This window comes from Malania oleifera, chromosome 2 (genome assembly GCF_029873635.1).
Source record: "Malania oleifera isolate guangnan ecotype guangnan chromosome 2, ASM2987363v1, whole genome shotgun sequence".
Classification (NCBI taxonomy): Eukaryota; Viridiplantae; Streptophyta; class Magnoliopsida; order Santalales; family Ximeniaceae; genus Malania; species Malania oleifera.
The window spans coordinates 150,158,566-150,182,266 of record NC_080418.1 but is presented as its reverse complement, the minus strand read 5'-3'; the positions used below and the strand labels follow the sequence as shown (position 1 = coordinate 150,182,266).

The 23,701-nt window shown below is 36.2% G+C and overlaps 1 protein-coding gene across 1 annotated transcript in view; it reads left to right on the top strand.

The window, feature by feature from the left end:
• LOC131149761 (uncharacterized) overlaps nt 1-23,701 on the top strand; it is a 60,172-nt gene that overhangs the window by 10,317 nt on the left and 26,154 nt on the right. Inside the window, exons 6-7 of the mRNA XM_058100496.1 lie at nt 12,870-12,936; nt 13,033-13,100. Coding sequence (XP_057956479.1) covers nt 12,870-12,936; nt 13,033-13,100 — 135 coding nt within the window. The remainder of the gene's footprint in view (nt 1-12,869; nt 12,937-13,032; nt 13,101-23,701) is intronic.

Genomic DNA, 23,701 nt, shown 5'->3' with positions numbered 1-23,701 from the left:
TAATCCCAAGAGAAGGGGGGGGGGGGTGTGAATTGGATATTTTAAAAATTTAGCTAACTATTTAACCGATTCACCAACAATATCAAGATCAAATTTAAAACGTGTATGACAATCACAAAAATATATATGTAAACATACACGTGCGGAAAATTAAAGAGAGAAGGGATAGAGAGAATGACACTGGGTTTTACAAGGTTCGGCTATCCTCGCCTATGTCCTTGCCTCAAGCAAACCACCTGAGGATTTACACTATATTTGCTCCTTTAAACCAGGACGGAGCTGCCACTACAATCCCTCCTTGCAAGCGGAGAAGCCTCTCCAAGTGATATCCCCTCGCTCGGTACGGTACACACCGTAGTCCCTCTTGATAGGCGGAGACACCTCGCCAAGCAATATCCCTTTGCTCGGTACGGTCCAAATAGTCATCCCTCCTTATAGGCGGAGACACCTCTCCAAGTGATATACTCTCACTTGGCACAGTTCACAATCTGAACTGCGAAGAATATGAATGAGAAATAAATTTTTGCGTACAAAGAATGCTCCTTCACGAGCTATTTAGTACAATGAAAATATTTCTAATACGCACTCTCAAATGATTTGAAATTTGAAGCTCAATAGAGTTTGGTGGAAATGATTTTCTCAAAATGACCTTTGAAATATCAAATGTATGAAGGCTTTGATGTAGAAAATATGAGTGTAAGAATATACTCAAAGCTTTCAACAATCCCTCAAAATGTTTTCTCCAAAAATGTTTTCAAAAAGAGTAGGAGAAATTTGGATCTGATCTTCAAAATGGGTTTCAAAAATGAACAAGAATCAAAGAATATGCAAGTATGCTCTCAAGATGTTTTTCCAACCTTCTCCAAGTGAATTGGCAAGGTATTTATAGGCAAAACTCAAATATGACTGTTATATGACCGTTAGGCATAATAATAATAATAATAATAATAATATATTTTGAATTTTATGACCGTTTTGAGCTAACAAAGCTTGAACTCAAGAGATCCGGTTGACTGACCCATGGTCCGGTCGACCAACCCGAAGGCGATTTTCCTTTTCGCGACTTTTCGGTTTGCAGAGCTGATGATACGGCATGCTGGATCATATTTGCATGAAGACTGGTTGACTGAGCCCTTCAGAAAATTTGGGTTTCAATCATTCTTTGACTTCGGTTGACCAGGCTTATGAGCCGGTCGACTGACCCCTTAAGAAAAATGAGTTTTTAGCCCTGCTTTGACTTCAAAGCTACTTCAAACCTTTTGTATAAGTTTATCTTTTTAAGTAAAAGGTTTTTCATGAAAAGTTTGAATTCCTAGGGTCAATCTATGGTCAATGGTGAGCTTCAATTAAGATCAAATGATAATGCATGCACAATTGAAACCTATAAACATTACAACTGAAAAATACAGGTCTTCAAGCTTTGCTTTTCAATTATCCATGGAATGTGCCAAGATATGTGCTCGAATATGTGCTTCATGGCTTCCATTTTGTTTCGGTCATTTGTGCCTTCTGAAACTTAAACCTGTTTATAAACTTGACGCACAAATGAGATGCTGTGATTTGTTATTATCAAAATGGGATAGGACTTAAAAAGTCAATAATCTCCCCTTTTTTGATGATGACAAACACAGAAGCAAAATGAGGTCAGCCTGACAAGGCTCCCCCTTACAATAAGCATGATTTCAAAAGACTAGATAGTGTAATTCAAGCATATTCAAAATGAAGACTTCTGAATTTTTAAGTTGAGAATTTAAGTTCAATTCAGCTCAATTGCATGACTTTAAAAAATATTCAATTAAAACAAAGTCACATGATACACATAAATGATTACAGTTTATAACAAGTATCATGTCTATGTTTTAGCAATACTGTGAGTTTTAAAAAAAATAGAGTTAAGAGCAAACAATCACTGTAATTTTTGCTTAAAATCATTTGCAATTTTGAGAATAACAAATGTCTGTATTTTAACATTACTGTGAGTTTAAAAACATAGAGTTAAGAACCATAGTCACAGTAACTTTTTCTTAAAATCATTTCCAATTTTGAGAAACATAAGGCAGGAGGATGCAAGTTATAAATGAATTATAAGAATTTTGCTCAAAAATTTCTCCCCTTTTTGTCATCAGACTAGACTTCTTCCTTTTTCAAGAATATTAGTTAAACAATAAAGCCCTTCAGATTTTTGAACTTCATGACAAAAAAATTGAGTTTTATAATATTCCTAATACCATAAGTCATGAATGCCTATACTTGCTGTAAATTTTTAAATGATTTTAACACAGAGTTCAAGCAAGCTTCATTTTCCTGGTAAGCATTTAAACATAAATAAAGTCAATTTTCTACTTTAACCAGAATGAGCAACCATACAGATCCAAAAAAAATCAAAAAGCTTAATGCTAGATCATATGACGAAGCCTAGGACAATTGTGCAAAAGCATCATAGTTCCACCTAAAATTATTGTAAGTAGAAAGAACAAGTCATTATGCTTTAAATACACATGCCACAGTAAGCTCTAAATGGAAATCTAAGCCAAAAGTTGGGTGAGCTTAAAATGTAGTTTTAACAAGTTGCTTGCTTCACAATCTCCCCCTTTTGATCTAAAGGTTGGCTTAGATGTAATGAATCGCTTATACTTATCAAGGATTAATTTCATTAAGTGTCCCAACTAGTATAAGCAACCATTTTGAGTCTTTTAAAACAATCATACTGGATATTTGTCAAGCCATTTTTTATCATTTAACCAGTATAATCATCCCTATAGAACACAAATGCATCAGAAAACTGATATTAAGGCATATATAGTGTTCATAAAACCTAAGAACAATCCATATCTATTTATAGATCCATATAAGCAGGATATGATGTTCATGGTTTTTAGAAGAACCTCAATACTCAAAAAGCAAAACAAGTATGATGTATATGAGTCCATAAGATAGTTAATTTAATGCCTTTTCTCTAAGGATGGAACTCATGCTCTCCTGTATGTTCTCATGCACACACACATGCATTTTCCATCAAGGATGAAGTTCATTTGTCAAATCATTCATCATACAATCATCCAAAAAAAATTCAGCATGCACTATATCATAAACATTCAGCACACAGTCACATGCATATTGCATTTCAACTAGCATATGATAGCCAACAAGGCTATACTCAATCATCATGCAATAACTGTGCAGTTGGGGTTCAATATGAAAGTGACACCACTCAAATGACTCAATGAGTGTGTGTGAAATAAAACTTCCCCTATGTTATGCACTTTCTCATAGTTTATGGACTATAATCAAAGTATGTGATATTGAATTTTAAATCAAGATGACTAACCATTTATGTCCTAAATGAAGTTCAGAATTTATGGCTTAGACCAAATGGTGTCCATGAACTAAATTTTCCTAAGGCAGAGAATGTGTATATGATTTAGAGCGTTCTAGGAAAAAATTCAAAGAGTTTGAACGCAACACTGATTGTACATAAGACTTTTAAAGATGTCTGTTTATGTAGAAGAAAGCTTATGTAGTGCTGTATGTCGGTATGTGTGCATGTTTTCAATTTATGCCAAGCATTTAGCATTTAGGAGTCAACATGAAACAACCTAAATTCCCCTTCAGCATGCAACTTCCATCATAATAATATTCATTTGAAAGATGTCCAGCCACCATGTAATAATTTTCAAATCATGATCATTCAGCATACAGTAACTATGCAGTAATCTGCATATCATTAATTGTCCAACATGCAAATGATCCATCTAGCATGCATTAGCTATAAGTATTCAATAGTGACAATATACATGCAGGAGTTTGCATCCAGCATGTAGAGGCTTACATTTCCCATTAAATCAGCATGCAATGCTCAATGGGCAGTATCCATCATGTATTTAGCTATTATCATGCAAAAGCAATAATCAACAAAAGCACAATCATGCATGAATCTGAGCATAAAGTCTATTGTAGTTGTACGTAAGGCCTGTTAAGATATTTGGATTCCAAAAAGAGGCCTATGTATTGTTGAGTTTGAATTTCTCAATTTACACTTAGGATGAAATTCATTTGTGCATTCAGTGTTCAGAATTTAGCATAATAGCACTTGAATTTATCACGCACCATCCTAGTCAACTAAGCGGCATGCAATTCACTAAGGTCTGCATCAGCCATGCAAATGGCGTTCAATTCAATCAGCATGCAATTTAACCTAATTCTCAACTGCCAGCATTCAATCACACATTCTGCATCAGCAATGCAGATGGAATTCAATATAATTAGCGTGCGAGTATCCTAATCATCTCTACAGCATGCATTCTGCATCAGCCATGCAGACGGCATTCAACTCAATCAGCATGCAAATCTCCTAATCAACTCTACAACATGCATTCTGCATCAACCATGCAGATGGTATCCAACTCAATCCAGTATATGCACAATAACAGTTCATGCTATAATCAAGAGATAATAAGTATCCATCAAACAACTGTAAACATTCAGCAGGTTATGGATAGTAAATGCAGTTCTCACAAAGCATAACATATAAACAAAAAGATAAGATATTCAGTGTAATTAGTTACAGACCCAGAAAAATTAGATTGTTTGTCAGATGAAATTTGCACAAAGAATTGCTCTCCCTCAGATACGCAGCCTACTCGTCACCACCATCATGTTCTCCATCAGAAGAACCTGCTTCACTGCCGCTGATATCCATTGGATTTTTCCCTTTTTGGTTGTCAATGCCGTCAAGTTCATCGAAGCTGTCGTTTATGATGGTGAAGTTTGACTGTACAATATCCGTTAGTTCAATGAAATCATCCAAGTCTTTCAATGGCAGCCATGATTTGAGCATTGGAAGTCTGCTCAGGCTGCTGGGGCTGATCCTGTTGGGCTACATGCTGATCCCCTACTCTCATAAAATGTGGATCTTGGGCTACCCGGATATTGCCAACCAATTCATAGCCCATTTGTTTAACGGTTGTGGAGGAGAAAATATCAGTGGTTCAGCGTTTGACACGCAGTGATTGCCCCTTGGTGTGTCCTAATTTCTCAAAAATCCTATTAAGGATCCCCCCATATGGCATGATTATCCTATGCCCAGTAGTCTGAGCAAACATCCACTTAATTATCAAACTAGGCAGGTCAACCTTTTTCCCCATGATTAGGCACCGCATAATGAAGCAGTCCATATAAGAGACATACACTTGGGATCCACTCTTGGCCAGGATATTATATAAAATTAGGTGGTGGATCACCTTAGCCTCTAGGGTAAAAGTCTTATAAGATGGAGGGTGATTAAGGTTTACATATGGGTATTCCATTACCCGGTTCACAAAAGCTTCAACTGTGGAGTCTTGTTCATTTATCCAATAGGATCCGGGATTAGGACAGTTAAATTCTCCTCTTTCAATTTCAAAAGTTTCGGCTATCAATTCAGCATCAAACCTATAGTGGTGTTCTAACACCTGAGTATAATTCCCATTTTCATCAGAATGTAGGTTCGCGTAAAACCAGCGAATTAGATTTGGGTATACTCTCTTAGGTTGGTACGTAATAAATTTGAACCAGCCTAAAAATCTAAACATCTTCAACACATTCCGAAAATAAAGATTCATGAAAAATAGATCCAGAATTTTACCAATGAGATCCTTCATTCTAAAGTGCGCCTCGTATCGTTTCCTCTCGTTGGAGGAGATGTACCATTTGCCCAAGGTCTCTCCAGCCTCCTGAATGGATTTTCGCTTCTCCCCCTTGTTCATGATGAAATACAAAATCAAACGAAGAGATTGGAGGATTTTTGGTGGAGAGAAGCGTAGGATTTGAGAGAGAATACCAAAATATGGAGAAGAGAGGGTTTTAGTTTGAAGAAAGGGGAAAAAATGAGCCTTTGTTCGTGCAAAAACCTTTTAAACCCCAATTGTCCAGTCGACTAAGGTAAGGGCCTGTCGATTGGAGCTTCATTAAAACGGAGCACTTTTGTCTCTATTTGGTCGACTGGAGATAGGGCCGGTCGGCTGACTCTTCATAAATGGTTCAAATTCCATAGTCTGGTTGACTGAGGAAGGATCCAGTCGACTGGAGGCCTCACAGAAAGATCCGGTCGATTGGCTATCACGCGAAAGGGATCTGAGGGGCAAATAGAAAGTTCCGGTCGACTAGCCTCATGTTCGGTCGATTGGGCTTTATTTAGAACTGTGCCCAGAAGTGGTTCGGTCGATTGAACTTATGGTCCGGTCGAGTGGGCATCACAAAAATGTGTGATTTTGCCTCTTTTTGACCTTCTAATCCCTTAGATACTTAACCATGAGTTAATAACCTAAATTTGGCTTTGAATGCTTAGACAAAAATGACCAAAAAGTCTAAACAATCCCTCCAATGAAGTAAGCCTATTCTGCTTCTAAATTGATCATGGAGAGATTTCTTTTAATGAGCACCAGCAGATAAAGGATTGATCAAGATAATATGCGCTCACGACTAGGTTTGTGAAGGATTCACCAGTAGAATTTAATATTCTAAATTGCTTGTGATGACTAAAATTTCGAACATGGGGATGAGCTTCGAATGCACTTGAATATGATCAATCATTACAGCTCTTTTGTCATCACTATCCCTTTTTCATGGATGCATGGTTAATTCTACTAAGTTCTCAATCCTAAGATCTAAGGAGGAGTCAATGGGGTTCGTTTTGGTACCCATTTTTCTTTGAGTCTCGATGGGTTAGGACCCAAGGATTCTTTGACTCTCCAAACTTGTTTGGGTTTCAGACCTTTCCTTTTAAATGGACAATCAAATTTGATATGACCCTTCTTTTTACACAGGAAGCACGTGGTGTGAGCATATGCACTAGAGGAGGCACTAGCATAGTATTTTGATTCTTTTACAAAGTACCTCATGTAGAGGTCCTTTTTCTTCTTGTTATCAATTCCATTAAATCCTATGCCCTTCTTGTATAAGGTCATTTTCTGTGAGCCTATTAGCTTATCAAAGTTTTCTTGACCTCTTGTAAATGTATAGATGATCTTAGATTGGTCTTCTATTTTACTTTCGAGGCTGAGTATTTCTGAATCTTTTATACCTTTGCAATTTTCTTGCAACCTCACTAATTCTTTGGCCATTTTGTTAATTTTATTCTCTAGTTCAGAAATATACAGACCCTTCTCGTTTTCAATAGAAGTTTGGGATCTTAGATCTTCTAGTTCTTTCATCACCTTTTCATTCTTGCTTTTTAGTCTCTTAATTTCTAAGTCCTGTTCTTTTTCAACAGAAGTTTGAGATTCCAAATTTTCCAATAAAATTTATTCTCACTTTTCAATGCAGTGCATCGTTTGGATATCTTGACTAGAGTCTTATGAGTCCTAATATATTCCTTTTGAAGTTCCTCATAAGATGGCATGCTTTCATCATTAGATTCATCACATGATTCACTACTAGATTTGTCACAAGAATTATCACAAGAATCATTGCATGAATCATTAAATGAAGTGGAAGGAGAAGAATGTACCTCTTCTTCAGTTAAAGCTATAAAGCAACAATTTTCTCCTTCTTGATCATTTGAGCTCGACTCATCCCAAGTAGTAGCCTTCCTTTCCTTGGTTACCCCATATCTCTTATTAAGCTCCTCCCAAATATCCTTAGCACTTGTACAAGTCATGATTTCTTTAAAAAACATTACTATCCAAAGCATAGTATGAGATATTCATGGGATATTCATGGCATTAGAATTGTCTTTCATTAAACTAATATCATGCTTATTCATTTCATTTTCTAGTTTGGGGAACTCTTAATTATGAACCATTTTCATGGGGATATAGTTCCCTTTTACAATCACTTTCCAAGCCTTAAATCCATTGATTTTATAAACATGCTCATTCTTTGTTTCCACGAGGTGTAATCTACACGACAAAACATTGGAGGCCTTGTAAAGGATTGACCCTCACAAAACGGGGATACACCAATTTGAGCCATGCAATCTTTATACAAATATGGTTAAGCTTATTGCAACTGGGTTCTAATATCAATTGTGAGGATTGGTGTAATCCCAAGAGGGGGGGTGAATTAAATATTTTAAAAATTTTGCTAACTATTTACCCAATTCACCAACAATATCAAGATTAAATTTAAAACGTGTATAACAATCACAATAATATAAATGTAAACATACACGTGCGGAAAATTAAAGAGAGAAAGGATAGAGAGAATGCCACCGGGTTTTACAAGGTTTCGGCTATCCTTGCCTAGGTCCTTGCCTCAAGAAAACCACCTGAGGATTTCCACTATATTTGCTCCTTTAAATTAGGGTGGATTCGCTTCTACAATCCCTCCTTACAGGCGGAGAAGCCTCTCCAAGCGATATCCCCTTGCTCGGTACGGTACACATCGTAATCCCTCCTTATAGGCAGAGACACCTCTCCATGCGATATCCGCTCGCTCGGTACGGTCCAAACCATAATCCCTCCTTATAGGCGGAGACACCTCTCCAAGTGATATACTCTCACTTGGCACGTTTCACAATCCGAATCGCGAAGAATATGAATGAGAAACAAATTTTTGCGTACAAAGAATGCTCCTTCAGGTGCTGATTAGTACAATGAAAATATATCTAATATGCACTCTCAAATGATTTGAAATTTAAAGCTCAATAGAGTTTGGTGGAAATGATTTTCTCAAAATGACCTTTGAAATATCAAATGTATGAAGGCTTTGATGTAGAAAATATGAGTGTAAGAATATACTCAAAGCTTTCAACAATCCCTCAAAATGTTTTCTCCAAAAAATGTTTTTAAAAAGGAGGAAATATTTGGATTTGATCATCAAAATGGGTTAAAAAATGAACAAGAATCAAAGAATATGCAAGTATGCTCTCAAGATGTTTTTCCAACCTTCTCCAAGTGAATTGGCAAGGTATTCATAGGCAAAACTCAAATATGGCCGTTATATGACCTTTGGGCATTATAATAATAATATATTTTGAATTTTATGACCGTTTTGAGCTCAAAAATCCTGAACCTGAGAGATTCGGTAGACTGACCCATGGTCCAGTCGACCGACCCGAAGGCGATTTTCCTTTTCGCGATTTTTGGTCTGTTGGGCTAATGATCTGACATGCTGAATCATATTTGCATGAAGACCGGTAGATCGGGCTTATGATCCGGTCGACTGAGCCTTTTAGAAAATTTGGGTTTTAGCAATTCTTTGACTTCGGTCAACCGGGCTTATGAGTCAGTCGACTGACCCCTTAAGAAAAATGAGTTTTTAGCCCTGTGTTGACTTCAAAACCACTTCAAACCTTTTGTATAAGTTTATCTTTTAAGTAAAAGATTTTTCATGAAAAGTTTGAATTCGTAGGGTCAATCTCTGGTCAATGGTGAGCTTCAATTAAGATCAAATGATAATGCATGCACAGTTGAAACCTATAAACATTACAACTGAAAAATACAGGTCTTCAAGCTTTGCTCTTCAATTATCCATGGAATGTGCCAAGATAAGTGCTCGAATATGTGCTTCATGGCTTCTATTTTGCATCGGTCATTTGTGCCTTCTGAAACTTAAACCTGTTCATAAACTTGACGCACAAATGAGATGCTGTGATTTGTCATTATCAAAACGGGATAGGACTAAGAGTCAACACTCTGACTTAGCACTTGATTAGGCCACCATAGTTTGTTTCTTACTTTTCCAAGATATCAAGTTACCACCAACAATAAAACAATCGCTAGTTGTGGATCTTCTGTTAGAGGTGACCCAACTCAGTTTGCATAGCAACATATGTATATACCTAAACATAAGTGTGACCTTGAACTTGATATAAGAGACCTCTCCTAGGTGCACTTTTGAGGTATGTCAAGATACGAAGATTGCATCCCAGTGACTTGATCTTGAAGAATCAAGAAATTGGCTCATAACACTTGTTGCAAAAGATATATTGGGTCTAGTGACTATGAGATACTTATACGTTTTGACAAGTCTTCAGTATCTTCTAGGGTTAGCCAACAAATTGCCTAAGTGATATCTTTCAAGGTGAGATGAATGATGGATCATACAAAGTTAGTCACATAGGTAGCGAATAGGGTACTTTTTCTTTATAGCATTATCACTACCAATTATCTCGGTGTATCAAATTGAGTCTTTGTTTGAGAACAGAAGGCAAAAGGATATTAAACAACCCAGATCTTTCATTAAATACAGCCAAGTAATCCTAGAGTAGTCATCGACAAATATAACAAAATATTGGAACCCCAATTATGTCGTGTGATAACTAGGACTCCAAACTTTGGAATAGACAAACATGAAAGGGCTAACCACCTATTTATTGACTCAGGAAGCTAAGGGAACATGATGATGCTTTTTTAATCAATAAGACTCACACTCAAGATTAGGCACTGAACTCAAAGTAGGATCTAGTTGTTTTAACTTGTGCAAAGGAAGACCAAGGCGACAAGGATTTGAAGTGGTATAACAATAGCACTGCAGGCAATATAAGGAAAGAGTCGACTCAAAGTATAGTAAACTCCACCATTCTCATATCCCGTGCCTGTTGTCTTCCTTATCTACAGATCTTGAATAACAAATAACTACAAAATAAGGGAACAAAGTTAGAGAACAATTTGGTGACTTTGTAATCTTACTAGTGGACATGAGATTGAAGAGGGATTTAGGAATGTATAGAATAGAAGAAGAGAGATGGAGGGAGTAGGATTTATTGATCCTACTTCTTAGCTGTAGCAGTGGAGCAAGGGTAACTTTGAGGTAGATTTTTATAATATTGGGGGGCAGAAAAGAAGTTGATTACACCTGTCATACAGCTAGTGGCAGCCGAATCAATAATCCAAGGACTAGTGGGAGAGATACTAGATGACATCATAGTTGTCAAATTGAGTTTCGAATCATGAAATGAAATTCCAATTTTGGGAATTGTGAATTGAATTGTAAGATTCGATACAAATTTTCGAAGTCAATTTTTGCTGTCATTCACATATTGTTGATATACAAACAACAAGAAAATAGTAAAATATATTTAAATATTGACATTAAAATAATCATATTTCATGTGTATGCTTTCCCTAAACAAATGAAAAGTGAGAGAATGAGTTAGGAGATATTAATAAAAAATGAATTTTATGCTCTTTTAAGGTAAGGAATCAAGAAAAATATTAAAAAATTTACTTTTGGTGTTTATCAACAATTAAAAAAATAATAATATTTCATGCATATTCTTTCTCAAATTAAAAAGAAAAAAAAATTAACCTAAAAAAATATTAAGTATTGAACAAACTACTAAAAAAACCAACATTTGATTCATAACTGCACAACGAAACAAGAGTATCACCTTAGTTGGTGAGTGTTTTGATCCTTCTTCTCAGAAGACCATACTCCTCATAGAGTGGAGAATGATTTTGTGAAGACAACATAAGATCTAAAGTTCTTTTTTCTCTTCCTTTTTAGCACAAAAACTGATAGACAAGAAATGGAAAGTAGTCATGTAATAATAGAAGCAATAAAAAAGGAATGTTGTTTTGGGGGTTTTAAGCTAGTTAGGTTTGCCAAGACATGACAGGTCTAGAATCGTGTGAATTGATAGATTTGGATCAATTCATTAGATTCACGAGGTGAACTGATGGACTCAGCAACAATTCAGTTGTTTTTAGATTCTCTAGTAAGATTCAAATCGATTTGGTGTGGAATTGACACAAATCATATGAGTCGAATCTTGAATCATAAGATTCTAACAACTATGGATGACTTGCAGATGTAGGCTGTGGGATTACCTTTTTGAGCAAAAGATGCAATGTGATGAGATGTTCATTGGGATGCCTAATAATGCAGGAACTTGGAATATTCTTCCACTGAGACAGTTATAGTAAGGTATTCACCAATGGCCAAACAAGTGACTGATGAGGGAAACATACTTTTGGCATTTTGGGACCCCATCCCAACACACACAAAACCTCGATATGGTAGGCTGGCAGAAAATGAGAAATACACAGCGAACAACTCAGGCCAGAAACATGCCTGCAAGGAGCTTCATGTGCCAGTGCATGGGGTCGGCCCTGCCTGCCTTCTACCATCACGCAAGGGCGCGTGGGAGCACTCTGGGGATGGGATTACAGTGGTGGTCAGATTGCCAATGCCTGATTGTGGCTGTAGTGTTGGTTTTGCAAAATCTAAAGGGGATTTTGTGTTCCTGAACTAGCAGTGCTGTTGAGGGAGTTTCCGGCGATTGCTGTGGCTTCTAGGCTGGTTTTCAGACCTACCTTGATGCTGGCGATTCTCCTACCATGGTAGACATGCAGCTGATTTAGGATTTTAGGCTTTAGTTTGATTGTGGCTTTGGCAATTAGTAGTTGGGTCTCAGAATCATGCTTTGACATTGAATAAATGGGTAAATTGGATGACCTAATGATGGAGGACCACCGATGGAGGGTTTTATATGTTCATATTGTATCTAGTCTTCTTCTTCTTCTTCTTCTTCTTATATATATAAATTCTAATATCTGTCCTCAATCACCTAATCACAATGATAGTTCTCTCCCTCTATTTGTAACATATGCCAAGTACATGACAATGACCATATTACCCTTACTAACTCATGCACACTAATACAGCAGTAACGGGTTCTTTTGATGCCTTTTCCCACTTAAAAAACCTAATTGATAATCATTTGGTTGCTCACGGGCAAGAATAGCTTGACATATTCCTGGCTTTAGTTTTGGCATTTAGATTACAATGATAAATGGAATTTGTTGAGAATTTGACGTCAATCTGGTATTCTGGTGTAATTTTTTTGACAAATCTACAAATGCACTCTATTTTCTTGGTTATGTGAAGTTATTTGCAGCTGATCGGAGTTTGATTGTTCTTTATTTCGAGTTAATCCATGGATTCAGGAGTATTTGTTGAAGAGAAGCATTACACATATTTGTATACAGATAAGAACTCAATAGTGTTAATGGAGTGAGTTCTATTCACACTTATTTCCCCCTTTATATCTCAATGCTCTTTTAGGCAAAAATATTCTATTGAGTGTGTTTTTGCATTTTGTTTATTTAGGCCAGGTACATTTGAGCAAATTGAAGTGTCTAAAGACTTGTTTGGCAAAGCTGCTGCTTATCTAAAAGGTCTATAAAAATCCAGAACTTGATATCTTATATTGTACACTCTCTTATTTGATGTTATATCTTCTCTTTGATCTTGATGATATATTTTCTTTCTAACAAGGTGAAATTTTTACAATGTTTTTTTCAATAATGGCCTAACTCTAATGCATATTTTGATCTTGACCTTATCTAATTGGCCCAACACTACAACTTACTCCCCCCTCGCCCCACAAAAAAACCCACAAAAATAGAAATTCATGATTTTTATTAATAAAATTTGTGTATATATATATTTTAATATAGAAAAAGTATAATAAGTGAACTGAGAAATAATAAAAGTGCAATGAAGTGGATGAGAGGGAGAGAGAGAGAGAGAGAGAGAGAGAGCGAGAGAAATCCCATCAAAGCAACCAGATGAATAAGCCCATAGATGAATAAGCAAGAAAGCAAAGGATGAAGCAATGATTGAGCATACTAAAAATTACAACCATCCCTCTTCAATCATATATCCCAGTACACCATATAGATTGCAAAAACTGTAGAGAGAGAGAGAGAGAGAGTATCCAATCTCGTTGCAAATTAGATCTTGACCTTATCTCATTGGCCCAACACTACAACTTCCTCCCCCCTCCCCCCACAAAAAAAACCATGCTTTTTATTAATAATATTTGTGTATATATATATTTTAATATAGAAAAAAGTATATTAAGTGAACTGAGAAATAATAAAAGTGCAATGAAGTGGATGAGAGAGAGAGAGAGAGAGAGAGAGCGCGAGCGAGTGAGAGAAATCCCATCAAAGCAACTAGATGAATAAGCCCACAGATGAATAAGCAAGAAAGCAAAGGATGAAGCAATGAGTGAGCATACTAAAAATTACGACCATCCCTCTTCAATCATATATCCCAATACACCATATAGATTGCAAAAACTGTAGAGAGAGAGAGAGAGAGAGAGTATACAATCTCGTTGCAAATTAGATCTTGACCTTATCTCATTGGCCCAACACTACAACTTCCTCCCCCCTCCCCCCACAAAAAAAACCATGCTTTTTATTAATAATATTTGTGTATATATATTTTAATATAGAAAAAATTATATTAAGTGAACTGAGAAATAATAAAAGTGCAATGAAGTGGATAAGAGAGAGAGAGAGAGAGCGCGAGCGAGCGAGCAAGTGAGAGAAATCCCATCAAAGCAACCAGATGAATAAGCCCACAGATGAATAAGCAAGAAAGCAAAGGATGAAGCAATGAGTGAGCAGACTAAAAATTACGACCATCCCTCTTCAATCATATATCCCAATACACCATATAGATTGCAAAAACTGTAGAGAGAGAGTCGTTGCAAATTTGAAAACAAATCCCATCAAAGCAACCAGATGAATAGATTGCAAAAACTGTACTCTACTAGCATTCTTATGCATCCCAAAGCCTTTGAAGGAAGTTAGCAAGAATGTGCCCAAAGTGCTTGAGAACACCCAACACTCATAAAAAACTTACTCCCAAGGCTCCATGTAGTTGAACAAGGCAAGAATAGATGAGAATGTGACTCATCACTATTAGAAGTACATCAGAGACACATCTAGAGATAGAGCCCTATATGGCTTATGTTTTAGCAGATTGATGGCGTTACTCTGTTATGGATGACTAATTAAAACAAATTGTTGACACTAGAGGGAATCTTAGCTTTTGAAACACGATTATTGCATGGAAAGGAAAAATAGGAACAAACCAAATGTGAATAAAAGGATTCTCCAGAAAACAACCCAGAATCATCTAGAATTCCTTCTAGAAAAAGGTAGGAAAAAAGTCCATTAAATTGAGTAGTAAGCAGAGATCACCAGCCTCCCTATTGCTAAGGTTTCATGAAAGTGATCCAATCCCCAAGAAGTAGAATCCCCACCAAGAATCATTAAAGAGTTAATATGTGCTTTTTGAAGATGAGTAAGACGAATAGAAAAGCGTAAGCAACATTAAAGGTTGCTTCTCTACCCATAAATCCTCCCAAAAATGAATTGGGGAACCATCCCCTATTTTATACTTAATAAATTAAGAACAAGAATGGAATTTGTGAAATGAATTTTAATGCATTCCATGGGTAACTATAATGCCAATATTAGCATCTCATCTATTTTCCTAAAATCAAATTTTACTTTTGATCACCTTACGCTGAAGAGAATTAGCTTCTACATTGGCCACTTCTCCACTTGAGCATTGTTCTTAGACACCAAGTTATCAAAAGCGAGTCTCCCTTCAGCCTTATACCTATATTTGCATTCATGTTATGGAAACAATCTCCATGGGTAACTTTGATGTCAATATTAGCATTGCACCTACTTTCTTGAAATCAAAATTTACTTTTGATCACCTTATGTCGAATAGAATTAGCTTCTAAAGGGAAGTACATTAATCACTTCTCCAATTGAGCACTGTTCTTAGACACCAAGTTATCAATAGCGAGCCCCGCTTCAGCCTTATAACTATATTTGCTTTCTTGTTATGGAAACTATAGAGTTTGTTTATGTCTTTTAGTATTATTATTAAGTGTGTTAGTATGTTAATTAGTGAGAGTTAGTAAGGGTATTCTTGTCATTAGAATGTATTTGATTTATATATTATAAATAGGGCTCTCTACCTTCAAGTTAGGTCATTCATTTTAATCAAAATCTCAACATGGTATCAGAGCATGATCCAACCTAAACCCTATCATACCTAGCTGTCGCCGGAAAACACATTACCCTTCTCAGATCCACCTCCACCCTTCATTATTTCACAAAACCAACCATATAGCCAAAAATAGAACCTGCTGAAGCATACCCCCACAAAACCCCATTGCTGGAGACAGTCCCAAGCGCTGCCACGTGCTGGCCAACTGCTGGCAGTGTCGATCCCACACACCGGTGTTTGAGAGAGTTTCAAATCCAACCTTTGTCGACCATGCACTCGCGGTAATATGTTAATTTCTGTTCGGTGTTGTAAAAGGCTTCTTTGTGAGTTTCTTGGGGCAGTGGTAGTGTTCTTAAGTTAAGTTGTGAGGTTGTGGCAGTGCTATATCAGTAGGTGAGTCGTTCACCTCGTCTGTGGTTGTGTTGGTGCTTCACATAGTTTGTGATTGTGCCGATTAGTTTTGATTGTTCTTCTTATTTTACATTGGTGTGGCTGCAAATTTGTTAGTGTTGGGATGGAGTCTATGAATCCTAAAAATATGTTTCCTACATCACTGCCACAGATAAAAACACAAAAGTTGGATGGAAAGAATACTCTTCCTTTGGTTTTGTATATTCCCATGCCTCCTTTCAATCTTATGTCGATTAGCAAGATTACTAAATCCATGAATTGTTTAGTAATATTCTTCCCTGATTATGTGATTATTTTGGATTTTTAGACAAGGAAGACGATTGGCAGAGGGTGTGAAGATAGTGAACTTTATCACTGTGAGCCACTATCTCCTTCTGCTGCCTGCACTGCTGCTACCACACCTCTTCAAATTCATTGTCGTCTTGGTCATCCTTCACTGGACAAGTTGAAACGTCTTGTTCCTGATTTGAGTTTTGTGTTTAGTCTTGATTGTGAGTCTTGTCAGTTGGGAAAACACCATTGTGTCCCTTTTGCTTCCCAAGTCAATAAACGGGCTGCAAGCCCTTTGATGTTAGTCCGTTATGATGTTTGGGGTCTTAGTAGAGTTGTGTCCAAGTTGGGTTCCGATACTTTGTAACCTTTGTGGATGATTATTCAAGAATGACTTGGCTATATTTAATAAAACATTGTTCTGAGTTATTTCATATATTTTTGTGCCTTTTGTTATAAAATAAAGACTTAATTTGGTTTGCCAGTTCGAATACTTCGAAGTGATAATGCTAATATTTTAGTTCACAGTTTTCTACTTATATGACTTAGTTTGGTATTGTCCATCAATCATCATTTGCCCACAGTCCTTAACAAAATGGGGTTGCAGAGAGGAATAGACATATCCTTGAAATTACTCCCACCTTACTTTATCAAATGCATGTACCTAAAGTATTACAGAGTAATGTTGTATTTACTGCTTGCTCTCAGATCAACAGGATGCCATCCTCTATTCTTAGTGATAAAATTCCTGAGTCCATTCTCTTTCCTGATTCACCTTTATTCTCTCTTCTTATATATTCAGGTGTGTGTCCTTTGTTCACAACTAACTCCTAGGGTGGATAAGTTGGATTCTCGTGCTATAAAATGTGTCTTTCTGTGCTACTTATACACTCAAAAGGGATATCGTTGTTATATTCTTGTGCTGCATCGCTTCTTTGAGTCTACACCTTACTACACCTAGTCCGTGAGTGCTTATGAGCTCAATGAGACTCTTCCTTTGCCTAATCTTCCAGATCCTACTTTGTTGTCCTTGCTCAACCAACCATATGAGTCTCCATGTAGTTCGAGTCCTTCTCATCGTCTTGATCATACTAATTTGCATGTTTATTCACGACGATGACTCCAAGGAAGAGAGTCCCCTCTAGCTTCTACTACCATGCCTTTGGTTTCCTTGTTTGATGATTTTCCCGTGAAGTTGATCCTCTCATTGTTGTTTGGAAAGGTAAGCGTACATGTACCCAACATCCCATTTCCAATTGTGTTGGGACTTCTTGTCACCCTCGTGTTATTGTTTTGTTACTACTTTATCGTCTACTATGTTTCCTAAATCTGTTTCCGAAGCCTTAGCGTGCTCTGGGTGGAGGAATGCTTGGTTGAAAAGATGAATGCTTTATAGGACTTCTCTTTCTCTTGACAAGTCTATGGTTGGTCGTCACTAGTTATGCATTGTGAAAGTCAACCCTGATGGTTCTGTGGCTTGTCTAAAGCTAAGGGGTATACACTGGTGTATGGTGTGGACGATTCTAACACCTTTTCTCTAGTTGCCAAACTTACATCTATATGTTTGTTCATCTCCTTGGCTACTACTTGTCATTGGCCTATGCATTAGTTAGATGTGAAGAATGCCTTCTTGCATGGTGATCTTGAGAAGGAGGTCTATATGGAGCAACTACTTGGATTTGTTGCTCAGGGGGAGTCAGGCTTAGTGTGTCGGCCCAAGAAGGCACTATATGGTTTAAAATAGTTTCCTAGAGCATGTTTTGGTCATTTTAGTGCTGTTGTGCTTGAGTTTGGTCTTTGAAGGTGTGCAGTGGATCATTCGGTGTTTTATTGTCATACTTCATCGGGTAGGATCCTTCTTGTTGTTTATGTGGATGATATTGTTATTATAGGTGACGATGATAAAGGAATTTAGAGTCTCAAACTTTTTCAACAGACTAAGCTTCAAACTAAAGATTTGGGACTGTTGAAATGTTTCTTGGGTATAGAAGTATCTAGATCTCGTATGGGAACTGTTTTGTCACAGAGGAAGTATGTTCTTGATCTATTGGATGAAACTAGATTGTTGGGATCCAAACTAGTTGATACACCCATGGTTTTAAATAACGGCCGTTACGTAGCGTAACGGCCGATACCCCAACGTTACACGTCATAATGGTCCGTTACGGACCGTTACATGGCCGATAGGTCACAGATTCGCTGAAGGCTTTCTGCTGCAGGCAGCAGCGCTGCTTTCCCCCTCTCCCCAGTCCCCACACCCATCTGCCATTCAAAGGGTAAAATGGAAAGTTACAAACTGACCTTGAAAATTTGTTGGCCGAAGCAATAAGAAGGCTTCGAAGCCTGAGAGTGAGCACACCGAGCAGATATACTCATCTTCGCACTTCGTAGCCTTCCAGGACTCAGGAATTGCAGACTTGCAGTTGCAGCAGCTTGGCAAGTCACCGGCGACAGGTCTGCAGTAGCTCCGCCGCCCCTGCGAGTCGCCGATAGCCCGTCGGCACCTTCCTCCGCTAGTCATCGCAGTCGCCACCAGCCAGCCTCTCAATTTCAGCTTCAGAGCTTGGAGTCATCGCTGCTTTGTGCTTCGCAGTCTTCGCTCTTTCGAGGCTCCTCTGAGTTCCCTTGAATCCCTCCCCTCTCTCGGTCTGACTCGACTCCCGGCTCCCAGCATATGAGACACTCTAACACTCAACACTCAACACCCAACACCCACAGCACTTATCATTATGTTTTTTTTTTTGAATTATATTTTGTTGTAAAATAGGTTTGTTAAATTGAATTAAAAAAAAAAAGTAATTTAATAGAGTAAAAAATTAGAAATCATTAATAATTATGTAAAATAAAATTTTCTTAATTTATAAATATTTTAATTGTATTATATTTTTTAAAAGATAATTATGAAAATTAATTCCATGACATAGCAAGCAATTATTAATAGTATATAATTAATATTTTTTAAGGTTAGTAAATAATTAATATTTACCAATAATAATTGAAGCCTTTTTTATAATAATATTTGAATATCCACTACTGCATTCACCATCGTAAACAAAGCATTAAAATAATGTATGTACACAAGACATCCATGTGATGGCATTTTATATTATCTAGGCTTAATTGAGCTCTATTTTTCACCATTCTTAAAAAATTCCAAGGAATACTCTGCACAATTATTATAATATTTAGTCTTAGGATTTGCCAAACTTATAGAAATAAAATTAATTCATGGCACCAATTGGCTAACATACTAGTTATGTCAGCAGGACAAAGTGGTCATTTTGATAAAGAAGATATCATATTCACTCCCATCTATTGAAAAAATATTAAATAATATTCATATTATAAAAGAAAAAAAAATTAAATAACATCTGTCACTCATTTTATGTTACATGTGTATCTACTTGCCATTTCTTGAGTAGGGTGACCCTGTTTATTAATATTTTTTAAGTTTTAAAACATCATTTTGACCTTAAATTTAAAATTAGGTAAAATAAATGTTTACATCTATTTTTTGTTTTTAGTTATCAAATAAAGTAAAAATTGATAACTTAATAAAAAAAAAATTAACCTAATAGTTAATACATTAATAAATCTGATTTTTACTAATTACTACTGGAATTTGTAGAAAAATTTAATTTTAATCCATATAGTGAGAAAATGTTTAAAAAATTAAATAGTCAATTTGTAATGTATGGATCTCTATTTGTGATGCTGTGATGTATATGAAAGTAGAGTAAAAATCTTTTTCACCTTTAAAATTACGATGTTAATTTCTTATAGTTATAAATGAAAATAAAATCAAGCTATAAAAAAAAATGAAAATATCTTTTTAAAGATAAAGGAATATATTTTTTTTGTAATAAAATATCTAATATTTTATAATTTTGTTTATTTAAATATAAAAATAATAAACATTACTTATTATTTTTAATCAAATATTATACTTTATTTTTACGTAATAAGTATTTAAAATTAGGACTATTTAATACGTATTATTTAATATTTACTAAATTACTAATTATATTATTTCTGTCATTGTAGAAAGGTTGTAACTTTGTATTTTCTTTATGTTTTATGTAGAGATCATCAAATTAAGTCTATCAATATGTCACGTGATAGAGGAAATGAAAACTTATCTAGTGAGGATATTGGATGGCATTTTGGTACTGCGGTGGACGGTAATAGACGTGTTATTATGTGTAAGTTATGTGGGAAGATAATCAAAGGGGGCATTACACGCTTGAAACAACACTTGGCACATAAAAAGGGTCAAGTAGCTGGATGCTCAAATGTGACCACACAAGTAAGAAAACAAATGATGAAACATTTACAACAGTATGCTGAGAAGAAAAGAGATAAATAAAAAAGGCAAGAAGAAGCAGAAGCCCAAATTAGAGGAGATTTTGAGAATTTGAGCGATGAAGAAGACTTGGAAGAAGAAAGTATGAGATTTGCTCGACAAGAAAGCATACGATCACAACAACAATGGGAAGAGAGACAAAGATTTCGAGCAAGAACAACTGGAAGGGGTAATATTTATGAAGAGGGAGGTGGCTCTGGCAGTGGTGCTACTAGTGGTTTCAATAGAGCAGGAGCTCGATCTTATAGTGGTTGAGAAGCTGGAGGTAGTGGACGACAATGGATCAATCCTGATGCCCCTGAAGTTAGACTAAAAGCAATGGATCCTATTTTAGAAAGAAACAAGAGTGCGAAACAACCAAAAATCAACACAAAGTTACTGAAAGGTTTAAGAAGTAAATTAGGAAAAGCGGTTGGAAAATTCCTAATTTATAATCGGATTCCAGCGAATGTAGCCGAATCTCCATTTATGCAGCCTATGCTTGATATTGCTGCAGAGGTTGGAAAGGGGGTGAAGGGTCCATCACCCTATGAGATATCTGAAATTTATTTGGAGTAAGAGTATCAAGAAATGAAAAATTATATAGCTTCTTTTGCTGGAATTTGGAAGGAGAGAGGTGTAACACTTATGTGTGATGGTTGGTCAGGACCAACTATAAAACACATTGTAAACTTTTTAGTTTATTGCGATAGAGGCACCGTATTTCATAAATCAGTTGATGCCTCTGATATGCCAAGCAGAACAGCTGAATATTATTTCAGATAATTTTCTAATTTTAATTATATATGCAAATAGTATTATGGACTTTCATGTTTTTAATTAAATAGTAGTAATTATTGAATCTATAATTTCATTTCAGATTAACGGACGAGGTGGTTGAAGAAATTGGAGAGGAGAATGTTGTCCAAGTAGTGACTGATAATGAAGCTGCAATGAAGGCAGGAGGAAAATTATTAATGCAAAAGAGGCCCAATCTCTATTGGACAGCATGTGCAGCTCATTGCATAAATCTTATTCTTGAAGATATTGATAAGAAAAGTAACGTGAACAAGGTCTTAGAAGATGCAAGAACAATAACCTCATTTATTTACAACCACACATGGACAGTGAATTTCATGAAGAAATTCACAAATAATAGAGAGTTACTTCCCCCTGCCATTACTCGATTTGCCACAAATTTCATTGCTTTGGAGACTATTGTCAGGCATAAACAAGCACTAAGGGAAATGTTTACATCTGATGCTTGGAAAAACTCAAGGTTTGGAATGGCAAAATCTGGCCTAGCATATGATTCAAAGAAAATTATCTTAGACAAAGAGTTTTGACAAAAGGCCTCTGATATAATTAAAGTACAAGAACCCTTGGTGAAAGTTCTTAAATTGGTTGATGGTGATGAAAAACCAACTATGGGCTTCATATACGAGGCAATTGATAGGGCGAAATTAGCCATTCAAAAAGATTGCCGGTTTTACAAAGATTATTGAAAAATTATTGACAACCGGTGGAGTTTTAGTTGCACCAAGATTTGCACGCTGCTAGTAAGTGTAAATCAAATACAATTTTTTATTATTTTAATTTTTAAATTATGCATAGTTGCATTAGAAAACTATTGATTAATATGTTTCTAAATTTAATTGTAGGGTATTTTTTGAACCCACAATTTCTTTATGGTTCCCCACCCTCTCCTGAAGTTGCTAGAGAAGTCATGGATGAAGTTAAAAAAGTGATAACTAAGTTGGTACCCGATATAGATACTCAAATTCGGGCTATTAATCAAGTAAGTATTGGTTCCATTAAATTGAATAATGAATTGTTCTAGTATTCTGTAATACTTTCAAGAATAATTATTAATACATCTAATTAATTAATTATATTTCACAATCATCATTTTTTAGTTGTTGCTATATCGAGATAGGCAGGAGACTTTTGGAACCCCGTTGGCTCAAAGGGCAGTGAAACAAACAAATCCGGGTAAATATGACTATATAGCTAAATAATGGAGAATGACTCTATTTTCTCTCTTTGTGTTCAAATTTGACTTTTGTAATATACGTTATACTAACATAAAACTCTTTTTAATTATTCATGCAGATGAATGGTGGATTCATTATGGCTTGTGTGCTCTTGAGCTCTAAAGAATAGCAATTAGAGTTCTTAGCCAGACCACATCAGCTTCGAACTGTGAGCGTAATTGAAGCACCTTTAGCCTCATCCATACGAAAATAAGAAATAGATTAAAGTACATGAAACTACAAAAACTTGTTTTCGTACATTACAACATGAGGTTAAAGTTAAGACGTATAATAAGAAGAAGCCAACGAGAAATTGAAGAGGGTTTCAATCCTATCAATTTGGACTACATTTTCGAAGAAGATGATCCTTTAAGTCAATGGTTAGAGGAGAGAGAGACACCACTACTCGACGGTCAGGACAATTCAAATTGGTTAAATGAAGAAGTTGGTGGTACTACAAAAGGAGGTGATCAACCACCAATAAACGTGCATGATGATTCAAGTTCAACCCCTGAACGTACACAAAGTGATGACAATCTTGGTTTGAGCTCACCAAGTGATGATGATGGTAATAGTGGTGCTGGAGCTGGGGTTGGGGGGGGGGGGTGGCAGTGGTGGTGGTGGAGGCGGCGGTGTAGAATATAATTATGGATATGATACAGGGACATCATTTGCAAGGGATATATATCCTTCTGATCCTTATGGACTACATGACATACCTGAAAATTATGACTTGGGTATTCCTCCAGGGAACCAATCTTCACAACCTAGGAGAAGGAGTGCTCGTGGTGACCCTAGTGATTCTACTGAAGATTCATATGGTGTTGTTCGTAGTTTTGGCGACTTTGGTTTAGATGGTTCATCATCACAATCATATGGATCTCATCCAGCATATCCA